This window comes from Patagioenas fasciata, chromosome 29 (assembly GCF_037038585.1).
Source record: "Patagioenas fasciata isolate bPatFas1 chromosome 29, bPatFas1.hap1, whole genome shotgun sequence".
In the NCBI taxonomy this organism is placed as follows: domain Eukaryota; kingdom Metazoa; phylum Chordata; class Aves; order Columbiformes; family Columbidae; genus Patagioenas; species Patagioenas fasciata.
Genome location: NC_092548.1, coordinates 1,184,083 through 1,202,654, shown reverse-complemented (window position 1 = coordinate 1,202,654; position 18,572 = coordinate 1,184,083). Strand labels below are relative to the sequence as shown.

The 18,572-nt window shown below is 50.4% G+C and overlaps 1 protein-coding gene across 1 annotated transcript; it reads right to left on the bottom strand.

The window, feature by feature from the left end:
- Nucleotides 1-16,473: 16,473 nt before the first annotated feature.
- Nucleotides 16,474-17,238, bottom strand: LOC139825805 (olfactory receptor 14J1-like). The gene has a single exon (XM_071800100.1). It carries the CDS (start codon nucleotides 17,236-17,238, stop codon nucleotides 16,474-16,476), a length of 765 nt encoding a protein of 254 aa, XP_071656201.1.
- Between the last annotated feature and the right edge of the window lie 1,334 nt (nucleotides 17,239-18,572).

Here is an 18,572-nt window from a genome sequence, read left to right as displayed (position 1 = left end):
CATTGCAAGGTGCTCTGGTCTCCCCAGGCCCTGTGTGCTAGAGGCCAATCCCAGGCCAGCAGCTCAGGTACAGTGGGGCCCTAAAATGGCACTGGCTGTTCATGGTGACACAACAGATGACTGATGTCTGCCTGGAAAGGTGCACTTCTTTGTTGTTGTTTTTTGGTTTTGTGGGTTTTTTGTGGGGTTTTGTTTGTTTGTTTTTCTGTGTGTGTTTTTTGTGTTTGCTGTGGTTTTTTGGTTTTTTTGGTGTGTGTTTTTTTGGTGTGATTTCTGGTCTTGTTTTATTTTGTTTGTTTTTGTTTTTTTTTTTACTTCTTAAAGCAAACAAAGGAAAAAAGAAAAGCCACAAAAGTGAATTACCGGGAAGTGTACTAAGGATAGGAGAAGATATACTGGTCTTCCCCTGTACTTCTATTACCAGTACTCTATTATTTCATCTCCCTCATCATTCGGGAGTTTCCACCTCTCCTGATTAAATGTCCATGTCAAAGGACAACTTTCCAGCAGACTGTCTGGACATTTCCCTTCCCAGTGCTCTCAAGATTCTCCTCCACTTGCTCTTTGGTCATTCAGTTTCTCTCAACTGTCTGGTTTCTGTTTCGAGCTTCAGGGAGTTACAAACTTGCCCCATTCTTCAGAGCTCTAATTAACATGGCGATCAACACGTTCATTGTGTTTATTTCTATCCTTTCCTATCTCTCTGTCTAAACCAGTTCTTGTGTGGATGTCCCTTGTGGATGGTGGACCTCATTAGATCCAGCTTACACACACAGCTGAGGAAAGTGTTCTACTGTTTATTAAACTGTGCAGTGTTGACACAGCAGAGCAGGTGGAGCTGGTGCACAGGAGCTGCAGCATCTCCTGCAGAGCTCAGTGGAGAAGTCTGATGTGAGGAAAAGTGATGCAGTCTCTGGTGGCCAATGAGGGAACCTACAGACTGGGGGTGGGGGTGAGGAGCGAGGTTGTCCATACAGTGTCCACCCTCAAGGGACTGTTCTCCTGGTGTCGAGATGTCTTCAGGAGACCCTCGGGATCAATGTCCAGTGTAGAATGCTGCTGTCATTTCTTCTATACACTGAAAAATGACAGAAAATACCCTGGAAAGAAAAAACCCTCCTTTATGAAATCTTCTTTGAAATCTTCATCACTAAGTGTCCCATTGAAACCTCTCCAGTTAGTTCTACAAGTCTTGAAGATTTGAATGAAATTACAGAAAGAAACATCACTCCTTAGGGCTTTCTGTGTTTTAATGAGCCCCATGGCGTATTTGGTGCTGAGTCCATGAACCTCAGATACCAAGCACAGACTGAAGAATCTGCTCAAGAAGTCCAAGTCAGAAGCAAACTCCAAAGTACCTTGAAGCATTAATGGGCCCCAGTGAGGGCTGTTACTGACAAAGCCTCCCCAGGGACTCGTTAGAGCAGATAATTGGAGGCTGTGATTGCATCAGGCAAAGGCAAAGTGCAGCAGCTCTGATGCTGAGAAACCCCTTGGTTTGTTTGATGAAGGACAATGGCCAAGCCTTGAGCCCCTGCCCCGAGGAAGGGAGATCCTGTCCCTCACGTGTGGCTCAGGGCTCTTCCTGGGGATGTGGGGAGTTCGATGCCCAGTGCAGGGCAATGGTGTGACACTCCATGGGGGTGCAAGGAGTCGATGGAGTGACACGACCAAGAAGAGAGTGGACAATCTCCTCACACACATGGTGTGAACTGTCGTCGTTATCCCGCGCAGGGACAGGAGTTGGACTCTATGATCCTGTGGGTCCCTTCCTACTGAAGACATTCTATGATTCTATGAAATACTAGGTCAAAAGTTCATGTTTTCATTGTACAGATGAGATGTAAGCACACACGGCTTAGGACTCTTCCTGGGACGCTGGGAGTGCAAGGCTGAGGGAAGGACAACACTGGTACAACAACTTCCAGCTTCCCCATGGGGCTGCAAGGAGGCAATGAGGCCCCAGTTCCATGAGGACAACCTGTCTTCTCCTGGGCCTCTGTGACAGAGGCAGCTGCCATGGCCAAGTGGACAGAGATCTGGGTTCTTTGAGTGCCTTCCAGCCTTGCCAGCGCCCTTTGCCATCTCCATCATAGCCTGTTCCACACAGTCCTACCCCTGCCCCTCTTTCCCTGCAGGCTGCAGACACCCATCTGGCTTCCCCACCTGCTCTCACCCCAGCATTTCTGCACCTTCACTGCTGTGTCTGCACCCTCACTGGCTGCTCTTTGGAACACAAACCATGGGCTGATCCAGCTCCCTCTGGGTGACCTCTTGCACCATAGCACTGCCCTTCCAGTGACATTTCTTCCTCCTGATATCCAGTCTCTACTTCCCAGTCTGCACTTTGTGACTGTTTTTTTTCTCTGCCGCTTTTTCCCACTTCTTGAGAAACCTTTACCATCTCAGAAACTGCCCATCAAGCAGGGATCGCAACCTGTTAGTCTTCTTGTGGTCTTGCACTTGACCAGAGAGAAGGAACCTCTCCATGATCTCCTAAATCCCATGACTGCTGCTGGTCTTCCAGCTTCTCTGATAGACACGACCATGTTCCTGCTGCTGTCCCGTCATGTTCTCAGGTGTGATGGACATGACAACCCAGCTCCAAGCCTTCTTCCTGGGTAGGACCTGTGGGCATGTTGACAGAGGTTCTTTCCCAGCCATGTCCCTGCTGCTGGCCTGTCCCCTCCAGACACAGAACTGACCCTACTGTCCCCTTCACAGCCGTACCCTTCCAACTCAGTTATGAGTTCCTGAGACACAAGTGACCTCATCATACCATACCCACCCATCACCCTCCTCATAACCCAGGCATAACACAGGACCTGACCAGATTAAACAAATATATTTCCTTCTAACTATTTGAGTGGAGAAAATTCTCTTCAGTAACTGCTGTTTATATGTTGATACCATCTCCTCCTTTGCCTTTTTTTTTTTTCATCTTCAAAAACTTGTCCAGGGGAAACATTCATTGAATCATAGAGTAGGTCAGATTTGAAGAGATCCCTGAACATCTTCTTGTTTCACTCTCTTTCTCAAAGCATGGTGACCAAGTGAGGTTGTTCAAGGCCTCCACTCAGTTTTGTGTCATCTCCATCACATCACAGAAAGGAGAATAAAGACTTTCAGCAGTTTCGGCCCAAATGCTGGTCACTGAGGGATGGCACAAGTAACTGCGCAGAGGACACTGCATCACAGATTATATTTGGGCTTGATATTTCAGTGAACTTCCCACCAAGCATCCAGTTCTTCAGTCCAGACAGCACCAGTCCAGCTCTAAGGACACCAAGGGGGACCATGTCCAAGGCCTGGCACAATTTCATACACATAACATGCCTTTCTTTCCCCTGCCCATTTTGGTACACAAGTCCCTTTCTTGTCCTTCAAGTGCCTGCGGATGGCTGCAGGAGGACTTGTCCCATCACCTTCCCAGGGACAGAGGCAGGCTGACCAGCCTGTGATTCTTCCAATTCTCCTTCCTGCCTTTCTTGAAGATGGGTTTGACAGATGCCAGGTCCTCCTTAGCTGCACTGTCAGTTTGAAAGCGCAATCCAGAATCACAGGCAAGGGTGACGTAACAGACAGGAGCACTTGGAAGGAGCCTGTCCAGGGCAGTTGAGATGAATCTCACAGGGTCAGTGGGGTTTGTTCCCAGAGTCACACACTGAAATGTCAGGGTTCTGTCAACGTCCACAACTGAGTTGACTTTGTGGACTCCCACGTGAGGTAGAATCATTGAATCATAGAATAATTTGATTGGAAGAGACCCTTGGGATCATTGAGTCCAACCATAACCCAGCTCTCACACTAAACCACGTCCCTAAGGACCTCGTTTAAATGTCTTTTACACCCCTCTAGGGTGGGTGACTCCTGCACTGCCCTGGGCAGTCTGTTCTACCACCAGACAACCCTGTTTGGGAAGATTTTTTTCCTAGTATCCAATCTAAACCTCCCCTGGTGCAAATTGCAGCCATTTCCTCTTGCCCGGTCACTTGCTACTTGGGAGAAGAGACCAACACCCTCCATGCTCCAACCTCCTTTCAGGCAGTTGCACAGAGTGAGGAGGTCTCCCCTCAGCCTCCTGTTCTCCAGGCTGAACAGCCCCAGCTCCCTCAACTGCTCCTCATCACACTTGTGCTCCAGCCCCTCAGCAGCTTCGTCACCTCCTCTGCACTCTCTCTAGTGCCTGGATGTCCTTCTTATGATGAGGGGCCCAAAACTGAACACAGGATTCAAGCTGCAGCCTCACCAGCACTCAGAACACAATCACTGAGGCACAATCACTTCTCTAGTCCTGCTGGCCACCCTATTCCTTTTACAAGCCAGGATGTTGGTGGCCTTTTTGGCCACCTGGGAACATTCTGGCTTATGTTCAGCAACTGTCAGTCAACACCCGCAGATCCCTTTCCTCCAGCCGCTTCCCAGCCACTCATATCTTATCCGTACAATGGAAACATTGACTTCTGACCTACTCGTTCAGTGTCCTTGTGTTGAGAGATGAACAACCTCTCTCGGCTGGGAGAAGAGCCAGTGAAGGAAATGGTGGTTTTGAGGGGCTGGTCTGTGATGACTGTCCTGGGGACACTTCCCCAGTTTGTCCCATGAACATGGGCACACACCAGACCCTGCTCTGCTGGTCCTTCAGGGCTCTCCCAGGAGACCTGGCTGGGATGGGACACTGCTGTGTGCCAGCCCTGCACACTCACACACTTCAGCTGTTCACTGGTGTTTTCTTCTCTGGGGCATTTGCCAGTTCAGCCCTCCCACCCCCTCCTGAATTTTGCCACGCCCCTGCCCTCTCCCCAGCCCAGCCCGGCAGAGCAGCCACACTGGAACTGGTCCCACAGCAGTGGGGACCAGTGAGAATGAAGGACAGTGAGAATGTTCATCCAGCCGGCATGCTGAGAGGATCTCCAGCCCAGGCAGCTCGCAGACCCAGGTCCAGACTTGCCCCCCAGGACAGCATGAGACGTTTGACCTAGGGGATCTTCAGGAAGGTCCTGCTGCCACAGTGCCAGGGCCACCTGCCCCAGGCTGCCACCTGCAGCAAAGGCTTTCTCTTTCCACCTCTTTTCTGCACACATTCCGTGCCACACGCTTCTCCTTGAAAATCCCATCTCCCCACAGAGCCCTTTCCCAAGAGAGCTGAGCTATGCTGACTTTTCTGGTTGTTCCTGCACCCTCTTTCCATGCTCCATACAACCCCAACTTGACAGTGCTGCACTGCAGAGAAAGTGGGCTGTGGTGCCCAGGACCGTGGGGTGAGTCCGCAGATTCATGTTGGTCAGGATGGGAGGAAGACCCAGCTCAGGGCGGCTCCTACACACTCCCCCTCAGCACACAGACATGGCTTCTGCAGCTCCAGAGATCTCAGAGAGAGGATTCTGGGCAAACAAGTCAGTGTGGGGTCCTTTATTTCATTTCATACACATAGAGAGTACGAGTGCTTATTTACACAAAGACGACGGGACACACTAGACAGGTAGACATGGACACAGCCATAAGAAGACAAATGATTTTTCTTGTGGATAGCATTAATACAACCAAGAAAAGCAAACACAAAAGACAAAACACAAACAGAAAACAAATACAAAACAAAAACAAAACAAAACTAAACAAAAAAACAAAACAAAACAAAACAAAAACAACAACATACAGAACTCAGGCTGAACAAGTAATACGTTATTGCAAGTGACATGCAGAAGATTGAGGTCAGTTTGTTACTGCTTTTGAAAAGCAAACAATCAACAGTTTCCTTATAGACTCCTTGAGCTCCTGGTTCCTCATGCTGTAGATGAGGGGGTTCACTGCTGGAGACACCAGTGAGTACAAAACAGAGACCAACAGATCCAGGGATGGGGAGGAGATGGATCGGGGCTTCAGGTGGGCAAACATGCCAGTGCTCACAAAGAGGGTGACCACGGCCAGGTGAGGGAGGCAGGTGGAAAAGGCTTTGTGCCGTCCCTGCTCAGAGGGGATCCTCAGCACGGCCCTGAAGATCTGCACATAGGACACCACAATGAACACAAAACACCCAAATGCTACTAAAAGACTAACCACAATAAGCCCAAGTTCCTTGATGTAGGTGTTGGAGCATGAGAGCTTGAGGATCTGGGGGACTTCACAGAAGAACTGGCCCAGGGCATTGCCCTTGCACAGGGGCAGTGAAAATGTATTGGCCGTGTGCAGCAGAGCATTGAGAAACCCAGTGGCCCAGGCAGCTGCTGCCATGTGGACACAAGCTCTGCTGCCCAGGAGGGTCCCGTAGTGCAGGGGTTTGCAGATGGCAACGTAGCGGTCGTAGGACATGATGGTGAGAAGATACAACTCTGCTGAAATGAAAAAGACAAAGCAAAACAGTTGGGCAGCACATCCCATATAAGAAATGGCCCTGGTGTCCCAGAGGGAATTGGCCATGGACTTGGGGAGACTGGTGGAGATGGAGCCCAGGTCAAGGAGGGCGAGGTTGAGGAGGAAGAAGTACATGGGGGTGTGGAGGTGCTGGTCCCAGGCTATGGTGGTGATGATGAGGCCGTTGCCCAGCAGGGCAGCCAGGTAGATGCCCAGGAAGAGCCAGAAGTGCAAGAGCTGCAGCTCCCGAGTGTCTGTGAACGCCAGGAGGAGGAACTGGGTGATGGAGCTGCTGTTGGACATTTGCTGCCTGTGGGCATGAGGACCTGTGCAAGGAGGAAAATATAGTGATGGTTTAGATGAAACTACTCTGGGACAAACCAAAGGCATTTCCCACAGACCCTCCCACAAAGAGACACTTTTCTTTTTTCAGGAAAATGTCCTGGCTGGAGCCCCTGTCGGTGCTTGATGAGTGTGCAATGAAGAGCAGGGTCTCTGCCCAGGGGCTCTTGAGCAGTCAGCCTGACCCTGTGTGATTGGGTGGGCAGGGGCCAGTCCTGGGGTTCAGCTGTGTCAGATGGAAGCACTCCTGGTGCAAAGGAACTGTCAGCATCTGTATCCCCAGGCCTGAGAAACTGAGTTGGAGAGGTTTGGGGTTTCTACAGCTCCTTCTGCCCTCCCACCCTGGGCAGTGTTCTTGGGTGTCAGAAACCCTCAGCATTTCTGGTGCACTCAGGGAGAACAGAGCAAGTCCTGAGAGACCAGAGGATGCCTGTGGGTCAGTGCAGAGTGAGGGCAGCTGCTCTGTCCCTCTGTCCTGCTCCAGCTGCCCTGGGCTGGCACCTTTCTGAGATGGAGCCTGATCACACTCCCATGTTACCCTGAAAAGCCACCAGGAACTGCTGAGAGCAGAGGGAGCCAACTCAGACCATGACATGGCTCACCCTTTCCCAAGGTCTCGGCACTTCACATTTAGCCCTGGACACACGGCTCATTTCACAAACTCAACAACATTTTTGCTGTTGTAGCATCTCTGTGCATTTACATGGGGCTTTCAGATAACACAAGGATGCTGTAGGACAGGTTTGCATTCTAGGAGGAAACCTCACAGCTAGGAATGAAATCTCAACGAGACAGTCAAGAATTCTAAGGATGGCATTTGATTCAGGGAGACTCACCTCATTCCCCAGCCCCACAGACTGCATTGCCCACACCCCACAGGTCAAAGCAAAGCTGGGACACATCTTCCCATGGACACACCTGCAGGAAAGGACCCACAAGATCAGGCTGTGACTCTGAAGCTGAAACTCCCATCCCCAGAGAGCCTGGCAGCAAGAACAAGATCCCAACAGCAGTGACCCAGAGCAGGGGAGCAAGAAGGACGATGCGGTGAGGGTGGGTGTGAGAGAGGCCAGGGCAGAGGCAGCCGGGCACTCAGACAGCGTCACCCTTCCCCAGCTGTGCAGCCACCTCCCAGACACCAACATTGCCGGGCAGCTGCTCTCAGCCCCTGTGCTCTGCAGAGGAACTGGAGCTCTGGCTGCACAGGAGCTGCTCCATGCCTTGGAGCCCCCGGCCCTGAGGGCAGAGGCTTTGCTGGGTGGGAGAGGAGGCCAGGGGGCTGCTCACAGGAGGGATCTGCACTGCAGGGGATCACAGGGACTTTTCTCTGTTCTCCCTCCCATAGAATTCCAGGCCTAATTTCCTCTCATTTCTGATCATTCTCCCCCTGGGAGGTGTTTCCCTGTCCATGTCTCTTCCCTGTCAGTGCTCACAGACCCCATCCCACCCTCTGTGCCCTCCCCCGGCCCTACAGATCCTGCCTGTTCCCAGGGCACTGCCTGGGGGCATCTTCCTGTTTGCAGGCTGGAAAACAGGACAGGTCAGACTAGGCTGACGGGTCCAGCAAAGGTGATGCAGGTGCTGTGCAGAGGCAGAGGGGTGGTGAAGGGAGGTTATGAGCCTTCTGGCAGATGTACTGATCACTCAGAGTTGCAGTTCAGGAGTCTCAGTGACTTGTTTAAGCATGAGAGCTCATTTTTACTTTATCCTTTCCTGCACCCCCACCCCTTGGGATAGGAAACTGAAAAGAGAGGCTCGGGAAAGCTCCATTTGTCTGGTAATCCTTGCACTGATCTTGTCCTTGAGGCATCCCCTTGGAAAAATCTTGGGGTGATCTCGAGCTGTGAGCAGCCCTGACCCACACAGCACCCTCTCCACAGCAGAAACACATTTCCTGCCCTATAGCGTTTGCTCCTTCATGTGACATCTTCTCCCCTCACTGTTGTTGGGGTCTCCCTGGGCAGGCTGAGCGCTGACCCTGGCAGGTGGCAGAGTCCCTGTCCCGGCACAGCCCTGGGGTGCAGGGACCCTGCTCTGCAGGACAGCCCTGGGCACCCCTGGGAGCTCCCCCTGCAGTCACCCTCAGCAGAAGGTGCCATGATGCCCTTTCCCATTGATGATGCCGCAGGGAAGCCCCGCTCTGGAGTGTGTTCTTCTCTACAGCAGAGATACTGTGAGAGAGACCTGACAGATCCTGTAAATTGTAGGATGTATCATCTTTAGGGTCTCTCTCCAGGAAATGCAGCAGTATTGTCCAACAGCTAGAGACTTACCATGTAAGGACTGTGAAGATTTGTCTCTCAATGAGCCCTCAGCAAGCAGCCACCTACATTGCCTTTCCCCTCTCTGTGCCTGCCTCCTGTGCCCTCAGTGCTGCAGGCAGAGCCCTCAGCCCTGCTGCGTGTGCAGAGGAGCTGCTCCTGGGCAGAGCCGTCTCTCTGCAGCGCTGCCGCTTGCCATGAGCTCCCTCTGTCCCAGGAGCCCAGCCCAGCCCAGCAGCACAGGAGCAGCCCATGATGTCCCTTTCTCTGTCCCCTCTGGGCTCCCTCCACATGCCTCTGGGGCTCCAGGGGCACAACTTCAAAGTTGAAGTAATCAGTGATGTTGATACTCTCTTCTCTTCAGAGACACTTCTTTCCAGTACTGTATATTTAGTTTTAAAAAAATAAATCACTATGAGAATCATATTTTCTTGTCCCATCCTTACATAGGACACGAGGAATGCTACAGCAAATTATCTAATTTCTGCAAACTGGGGGAGAAATATCTTCAGTTGAATGAACTTAGGCATTTTGTTCTGCTTTTATACTCTTAGGTGTAAAGGGACATTCATCAGTCTTTGGCCATGTCATGTCTGTGCTCTGAAGCAAAGCCTTTGCACACATGGGCTCTTGGACACTTGGTACCAGGTTTCTTGTGGCAGGTCAGAGCTGGGCTGGTGCCACAGCTGGGGTGGTTCAGCCCAGATGTGAGGCAATGGCCTCAGCCAGGGACCTGCCTGGGGGAGCTGGAGCTGCCAGTGCTGCAGACAGAGCTGTGACACGGGTGGAATGAACTGCCAGGCAGGGTGGCAGAAGTGAGTTCATCTGGTCTGCAAGGACAGCAGCCTCCAAGCACAGAACAGCCCAGATCAGAACTCAGTCTGGACCTCTAAGGCACTTCAAGGGCCCATAATGAGCTGTTACTACTGCAGGAACAGTTAAAAGAGAAACAAAGACCCTGTGTGGCCATTGATTAATTAAAGAAGGGAGAGAAGTGATATTCTCAGTGTGTCTTGTCCTCCCTCTTCACCACCAAGGTCTCCCAGTTCTCTGTGACTGGAGGCAGAACAACCAGCAGTGGATGGGGATCAAATCAGGGGTCACTGGAACTAACACAACCCTTTCCAGTCTATGGGACAGCAGGGGCAGCATCCCAGGAGCTGAGACAGCAGGACCATGTCACAGGGAGGCCACTCCCCACCATCTTGGAAAGCTCATGGAGACTGGGGGGACTCCCTGACCACTGGCAGCTCTCACACAGTGTGTGCACTTTTCAAAATGGCCAATGGGTGAGCAGGGGAACTAAGGGCTGTGCCCCAGAACATGTCCACTGGGACCCCATTTCTGGAAGAGAAGGTGATGGGGTTTACCCAGGGCGGGTTGTGCCTGTCCATCCTCTTTGCTTTCTGTGAGGAAAGGACAGTGTTGTGGACGTGGGCAGAGCAGTGGTGGTCTGTGACCTGGAAGTCAGCAAGGCATTCAGCATCATCCCCCACAATATTCTTGTGTCCAAGGTGGGATATTCTGGTCTGTGTCAGTGTGTAAGTAGATGGGTAAAAAAACAATCTGGATTGTTGGGCTTGGAAAGGTGCTGTAGAAAGGGAGAAACTTTCCAGTCACGAGGACAGTCAAGCACTGGAAGCTGTGTCCCAGGAGTGCGCACTCACTCTGTTCCAGAAAGTGGCCTGGATGTGTTTGGATAAAGCACTGAGTAATCTGGTCTGACCCTGCTGTGAGCAGAAGGTTGGTCAAGACACCTGCTGAGGTCCCTTTGAGCCTGAATGACACTGTGCTTCGTTCCCCTTCATGTTTTCAGTTTAGAAAAAGCTCTCAGGTTCTCCCTGACCACGTAAATAATTCACATAAGGTGCCAGGATGTTTTACAAGTGTCCCCGAACAGTCTTCACCACAACTTTTGCATCCCTTTTCATTTGCCCAGGGTCTTCTTGTTTGCTGTCCTAATGCCCTTCCAGGAAGAACAGCCCATGTTGTTAACCCATTCAGAGCAGGTTGTTCAAGAGGTGTCAGCATCCGTGTACAGAGTCTGCACATCAGCCAGGCAGCAAAGCCATCATTACAGAAATGGAGACGAGGCTCTTGGCCAGCTCCTTGAACCCAGATATCAAAGTGACGTGTCTGCTGAGGTTCCAGTGAACACCTAAACTGTAAGTGCAGAGCATGTGAGTCCTCGTTGGGTATCCTGGTTCATCTCCTGACCCATGTGATGCTTCAGGCTGTGAAGAGAATCAAAACCAGCCATTTGACTGGGGTAGTTCCATTTTACAGGTGTCACACAGGGCAGATGAAGGGAGCTCAGAACTCCAGACTCTACTGCACAGCTGGGACTGCAGAGACTGGAAATGCAGGTGACAGTGTGTGTCAGTGCACACCACATAAAGATTCTGGTGTCCTTTGTGCCTTTGCACTGACCTGGGATCTGTTCCTTGGCCTTCTTGGTCTCAAAAAGGGACTGTTCCACTATGCCACCTCTACCTCACAGCAGGAAAAGAAAAAAAAAAGTTATGAAAGAAGGATGATTTTGGAGTAATTTCATCCAAGAGGTGTATTCTTTATATAATAAAAAAATGTTTAAAAAAGTGCATTGTTCTAAGAACTTCTTTCAAGACGCAACTACCGAGGTGTAGTAGATGCTTGGAAAAGCACGAATGACTGTTAGGACTGAAATTAAAGAGATTTAGATCATCGTGATCATCAGTGAGAATAAGGAGGTCCCTGTTACTGTTACTAGTGACAGTACCACTGTTCAAAAACATCCTTCAGAGCATCTCCTTTTTTCCTGGGCTCCAAAGTTCATTCTGCTCAGATTTTGAAAGGATTGCTCCAAACCCCTGTGACCCAAATCCTACAACTGTCTCTCCTCAACAGCCTTTTACCCCAGGAAGGGGAAAACTGCCAATGCAGGCACCAAACCAGTGCTCGACCTGCCTGGAGAGCCAGGACAGTTGTGCCACACAACAGCAGCCTCTGAGGGAAGCTGGAGGTGATGGAATTGAAATGGTTTTAACCCAAATCATAGAATCATGGAATCATGTAGTCTGGAAAAGACCCTTAAGAACATGGAGTCCAACCATAAATCAAACAGTGCCAGGACCACCACTAAACCATGTCCCAAAGCGCCACATCTCCATGTCTTTAAATACCTCCAGCAATGGAAGCTCCAATCCTGAGCTGGCAGGACACCATTGGCTGCAGTTGGCCATAAGATACTGGCCATGACTGTGAGTTCAGCCCTCGCTGGCAGAATGTCTCACACCCTCACTGAGGAGGACAGGGGGTTGGGAGATGGGAGCACGTTTCAGTTTCCAGATCCCAGGAGAGAGCCCAAACCATCCTGCCCTTGAACTCTGGCATCCCAGTTCCTGAGACGCAAAGCTGGTGGCCTCCTGTGGATAATCACATTAAAAAACATCAATAATCCTTCAAGTGTGTGTGTAATTTGTCTAGGAATGTCAGTTTTTAAAGAAAAAAAAAAAAAAACAAAAAAACACATTTAACATACTTACACTTAAATATCTGTAAAATAGTACCCTGCATCTGTGGTAGCCCCTCTGGCAATGACAATTAAATAGGTATTTTCTCTATAAGGCTTCATACCTCATCCACAAGCACACACCTAAGGGGTTCAGATGAAGGGTGGTCTGGCAAACGTCACCCTTTGTGTCCCCAGGTGCACGGACACTGCTCATGTGCCTCTGCAGAGTGGCAGGAGCTGGATCCCCTTCTGGGACAGACTCCTTCCAGGAGAGACACAGACACAGGGGGAACTCATCAGGTCTTTACGGCATTTCACTCGACATCAGTTTTGACATATAGGGTGTTTTCCTGCAACTATTTTTTCTGAACAAATGACCATAAAAAGACAACCATTTAGTAAGACATGGTCATAAAGAGGCTGTTATGGACGAGAAATGTCACCATGAACTCTGGAGAGAGCGAGGAAGTTTATAATAAGCACCATGAAGAACCAAGAAGCTCAAGGCCTCTCTTGAGCTAATCATATATGGCAGTGCCATTTGCATGCTGCGGGCATGGCTGTGCCTGGGAGATGGGGAATGGCTGCTGCTGGGGTGGCTGTGCTCAGTCATGGCCCATGAGCTGACCCTGCTCTGCTCCTCTCTTACACTGCCCACACTTGGATGGACCTCAGGAATCATCCATGAGCCTGGTGGATGCATGAACCTCCTGGTGTGATGGGGTATGGATCCGAATAGAGGATTCAAGCAAGTTTGGGAGTGGGACATTGAGGTGATTGGTGACCATTGTCAGGTGTATGAAAGAACCTGGATGAGTTGTGAGGAACTCACAGGCATTTCCAACTCCACAGAAAACCAGAGCCTTGCAGTTAAAGCAACAGCACTTGACATAAAACCCACCTGAAAACACAAAACACTCACACTGACCACAGGAAAAGCCTTGAAAAACATTTGAGAAAAAATTACCAGGGAAGGGTTCAACCATTCTGGTGACAAACAAGCATCAAGGGTTGACATGGCATCAGAGCCACCTCCACATTTCCTTCACCACCTGTAACCAGTGTCTCCAAGTCTTTCCTTCACCAGCCTCCAGGGACAGGGACCTGCACTGGTTGTTTCCTTCACAGCTGTGTCAGTGATGGCCCTTCATGGGCTCCCAAACACCCTCAGAAACTTGGGGTTTGCTTCTGCCTTTCACTTAATTAGAGGTTTGTTCATTGTTTCAGTAGCTGCAGTTCAGGATCATGGCAGCAGAGGGCTCATTAACACCGAAAATGCTCTTACAAGACAAGGATCTGTGCACCATTTTCCTAAAGTCTTCAAGTCTGCTGTGAATGACTAGAGAGATTTCAGGAACAGCCAAACAGAGAGCATTTCCATTATAAACAGCAATAAAGGCAAATTTATTTTATGTCCTTCCCTGCTCGCCCTTCTCTCCCTTTCCAGAACAGGTGGCATCAGCAGCCTTCAGTTCATATTGATGTGGAGTGTCTCCTGGTAAAGACTGAACATGTCAGAAAAGTGGGTGCCTGAATCACCATGTGAGTGAGGACATAGTCCGGGACACCTCAAGAGGAATCACACTCCTCTGGACCAAGAGGTGGTTGTATCTGAGAATTTCAGGTGCCAGAGCACAGCGATACTTGTGTTCAGGGAGCTGGTCAAATGCTCCATCTCCTTTTCTGTAATGGTGTCTGAGTTTGCTCAGGTCACCCCTGACTTGAGCCCCATCCACTGCTGGGTGTTCTCCAGACTCCTGCCTTCAGGAACAAAGTCCCAGGAGACCTTGCTGGTGAAGCAAGAAGCAAAGAAGCCATGAAGAACCTCAGTCCTGTCTGATTCTACTCTTATTGTTCAGCAGCAGCCTCATGTTCCCACTGTTTTTGGCAAAGGAAGCAGTGTCAGCTCATCTTGCTTCTCTCAGCCTCCCCTGCAGCTATCATCTCCAGGGGAATTTTGTCATCATCTCTATATTCCTGGACAAGGATTCTAAATTTTTCCTTTGCAGCTCCCCCTGCTTCTACCTCCTGTGTGCTACCTTTTTGCTCTGGAGCTCCAAGAGTTCGAATGGGCAGTCTCACAAGATAAATGCTTCTTTTCATGGGAACTCAGAGAGATCATTCTTGTGCTTGGAGCAGGCTGTCCTGTAAGGCTGATCTTATTTCCTGAGCTCCTTCACACTTCAAACCTACTTCTATGTCACCACCTCTATTGGCAGTTGTCCCCTATTATGTGGGATTCTGGAGCCCACCAGCCTGTGCTCTGCTGCTGGCCTTCCTCTCTCCCCTCTAGTGCCTGACACCCCACTGTTTCCTGGTCACAAAAGCCAAGGTGGACATGGATTTTCACATCCCTCACCAACTCTTCCTTGTTTGCCACTTCCAGATCCAGGCGAGAATCACCCCTGCTGCCCACCAAAAAGCCATGTTAAGAAGTTGTCCCAAGATCCTCTGGACTGTTGGCACCTGCCACTTTCCCTGGTCAGTGAATACCAGGGCAATTACAGGTCCCCATAGGAACCTGCTCATTGACTGGAGAGTTCTCCAGCTTACTGACAGAAGATATTTTCAATTTCTTCTCTATGATCAAGTAGTTTGTAACACCCAACACGTTATCACCCGATATTGGATTTACATGACACATTCTTAGAACCGGGGCTGAATTGGCTGTGCTACAGTTGCTGCTGCTCAGGGAAGACAACAGGAGTTTGACCAATATCAGGGTTCCATCAAGCATCCGGATCTGACCTGGCCTTGAGAACTCATTATGCACCCAGGGATGTTCAGAGACGGAGTCTGTCCCTTTTTCACACAGAGGCAGGAGTCACAGTGTCCCTCTGGCCTCCTGGTACGACACTCAAAGGATGGGAAGTATCTCATCCCTTTGGTGTGTCACCTGCTCTGTACTCATCTCAGATTTCCCACATCATGAGGAATGGACACATGGACCTTGGTTCAAGGAAGAAGATCCCAGTTCAAGGAAGCAGACCTTCATGGTACCCCCACAGAACAGCTGATGGCATTTGTGCTCGCTTGGGTTCATCTCACCTCACATACATGATGTGCATGTTTACAACTCACCTGTACAGTGCAACATGGACTTCAGACCTATTCATTCAATGTATCTTCATGGAAAGAAGAACAACCTCTCTGAGCTAAGGTGAGAGGCCAGGGTTAGAAATGGTAGTCCTGAGGGACAATGCATGATGATTGACCTGAGGCTCCTTCCAAAGCGGTGTCCAGTGCACACGGGCACCAGTCGTACCCTGCTCTGCTGGTCCTGCAGGTCTCTGGCAGGAGGCCTGGCTGTGAGGGGACACTGCTGTGTGCCAGCCCTGCACACACACACTGCTCAGCTGTACAATGGGGTTTGCATCTGTGGGCAACTTTCTTGGGCTTGTTCTTGAGAGGAACTCTGTAAAAACACATAAACATACAGGCACTGCCCTGAGGAGATCACCCTTCATTATGCATGGCAGCTCTGTCACAGCAGTGCCCATTGCCTGTCCTTGCCTGCGGTTACAGGTCTCACACACAGCAGGATGGTGACCAAGCTGCCAGAGCACTCAAGCCTTGAACCAACACAAGAGGTGGGAAGGAAACTCTGGAAGTGGAAAAAAAACAGCCCCCAAAGATCCAGAGATGGTGCTCCCCAGTGACACTGCCATACCTGGACTTCATTTCCTTCCATACAAACACACAAACTGTCCCTGCAGCTCCAAAAATACCTTGGAGTAAGGGTTTCAGGAAATATTCCCAAATATTTGTGGTGACCTTTGTTATGGTTAAACACATAAAAACAACTCTTTATTTAAAAATCCACTCAGACAGAAAGGCACATAACAGAGTGAATTACAAAGGGGATGACAATATTCTAGTGACGAAAAATAAACCACCACAAAAAAAAAAAAAAGGAAAAATTAAAGAAGAAAAACAAACCACAAAGAAACAAACAAACCACACAAAAAAAGAAGATGTAATGCAATGAATTGTTTTATAACTGCTATGCAGAAGGTGACAAGAAGACTACTGCTTCAGGAAAATGTCAGTCATCAGTTTGCACAGGGCATCCTTGAGCTCCTTGTTCCTCATGCTGTAGATGAGGGGGTTCACTGCTGGAGGCACCACCGAGTACAGAACAGACACCACCAGATCCAGGGATGAGGAAGAGATGGAGGGGGGTTTCAGGTAGGCAAACATGGCAGTGCTGACCAACAGGGAGACCACGGCCAGGTGAGGGAGGCAGGTGGAAAAGGCTTTGTGCCGTCCCTGCTCAGAGGGGATCCTCAGCACGGCCCTGAAGATCTGCACATAGGAGAAAAGAATGAAAACAAAACATGAAAATGCTAAACAGGCACTGACCACAAGAAGCCCAAGTTCCCTGAGGTAGGAGTGTGAGCAGGAGAGCTTGAGGATGTGGGGGATTTCACAGAAGAACTGGTCCAGGGCATTGCCCTTGCACAGGGGCAGTGAAAATGTATTGGCCGTGTGCAGCAGAGCATTGAGAAACCCAGTGGCCCAGGCAGCTGCTGCCATGTGGACACAAGCTCTGCTGCCCAGGAGGGTCCCGTAGTGCAGGGGTTTGCAGATGGCAACGTAGCGGTCGTAGGACATGATGGTGAGAAGAAAAAATTCTGCTGAAATGAAAAAGAAAAACAAAAAGAGTTGGGCAGCACATCCTCTGTAGGAAATAACCCTGGTGTCCCAAAGGGAATTTGCCATGGATTTAGGGACAATGGTGGAGATGGAGCCCAGGTCGAGGAGGGCGAGGTTGAGCAGGAAGAAGTACATGGGGGTGTGGAGGTGCTGGTCCCAGGCTATGGTGGTGATGATGAGGCCGTTGCCCAGCAGGGCAGCCAGGTAGATGCCCAGGAAGAGCCAGAAGTGCAAGAGCTGCAGCTCCCGTGTGTCTGCGAACGCCAGGAGGAGGAACTGGGTGATGGAGCTGCTGTTGGACATTTGCTGCCTGTGGGCATGAGGACCTGTGCAAGGAGCAAAAGATTGTGACAAGTTAGAGGAGAATTCTCTGAGAAAAACCAAAGCCATTTCCTATAGACCCCCCTACCCCATTACATACAGAGACACTTTTCTTTTCCAGGAGAACGTCCTGACTGGAGCCCTCGTTGGTGCTTGATGAGTGTGCAATGAAGAGCAGGGTCTCTGTCCAGGGGCTCTTGAGCAGTCAGCCTGACCCTGTGTGATTGGGTGGGCAGGGGCCAGTCCTGGGGTTCAGCTTTGTCAGCTGGAACCTCTCCTGGTGCAGAAGGGACTGTCAGCATCTGTACCCCCAGGCCGGAGAAACTGAGTTGGAGAGGTTTGGTGTTTCTACAGCTCCTTCTGCCCTCCCACCCTGGGGAGTGTTGTTGGGTGTCAGAAACCCTCAGCATTTCTGCTGCACTCAGGGAGAACAGAGCGAGTCCTGTGAGACCAGAGGATGCCTGTGGGTCAGTGCAGAGTGAGGGCAGCTGCTCTGTCCCTCTGTCTTGCTCCAGCTGCCCTGGGCTGGCACCTTTCTGAGATGGAGCCTGATCACACTCCCATGTTACCCTGAAAAGCCACCAGGCACTGCTGAGAGCAGAGGGAGCCAACTCAGACCATGACATGGCTCACCCTTTCCCAACGTCTCGGCACTCCACATTTAGCCCTGGACACATGGCTCATTTCACAAACTCAACAACATTTTTGCTGTTGTAGCATCTCTGTGCATTTCCATGGGGCTTTCAGATAACACAAGGATGCTGTAGGACAGGTTTGCATTCTAGGAGGAAACCTCACAGCTAGGAAGGAAATCTCAACGAGACAGTCAAGAATTCTAAGGATGGCATTTGATTCAGGGAGACTCACCTCATTCCCCAGCCCCACAGACTGCATTGCCCACACCCCACAGGTCAGAGCAAAGCTGGGACACGTGTTCCCATGGACACACCTGCAGGAAAGGACCCACAAGGTCAGGCTGTGACTCTGCAGCTGAAACTGCCATCCCCAGAGAGCCTGACAGCAAGAACAAGATCCCAACAGCAGTGACCCAGAGCAGGGGAGCAAGAAGGACAATGCGGTGAGGGTGGGTGTGAGAGAGGCCAGGGCAGAGGCAGCCGGGCACTCAGACAGCGTCACCCTTCCCCAGC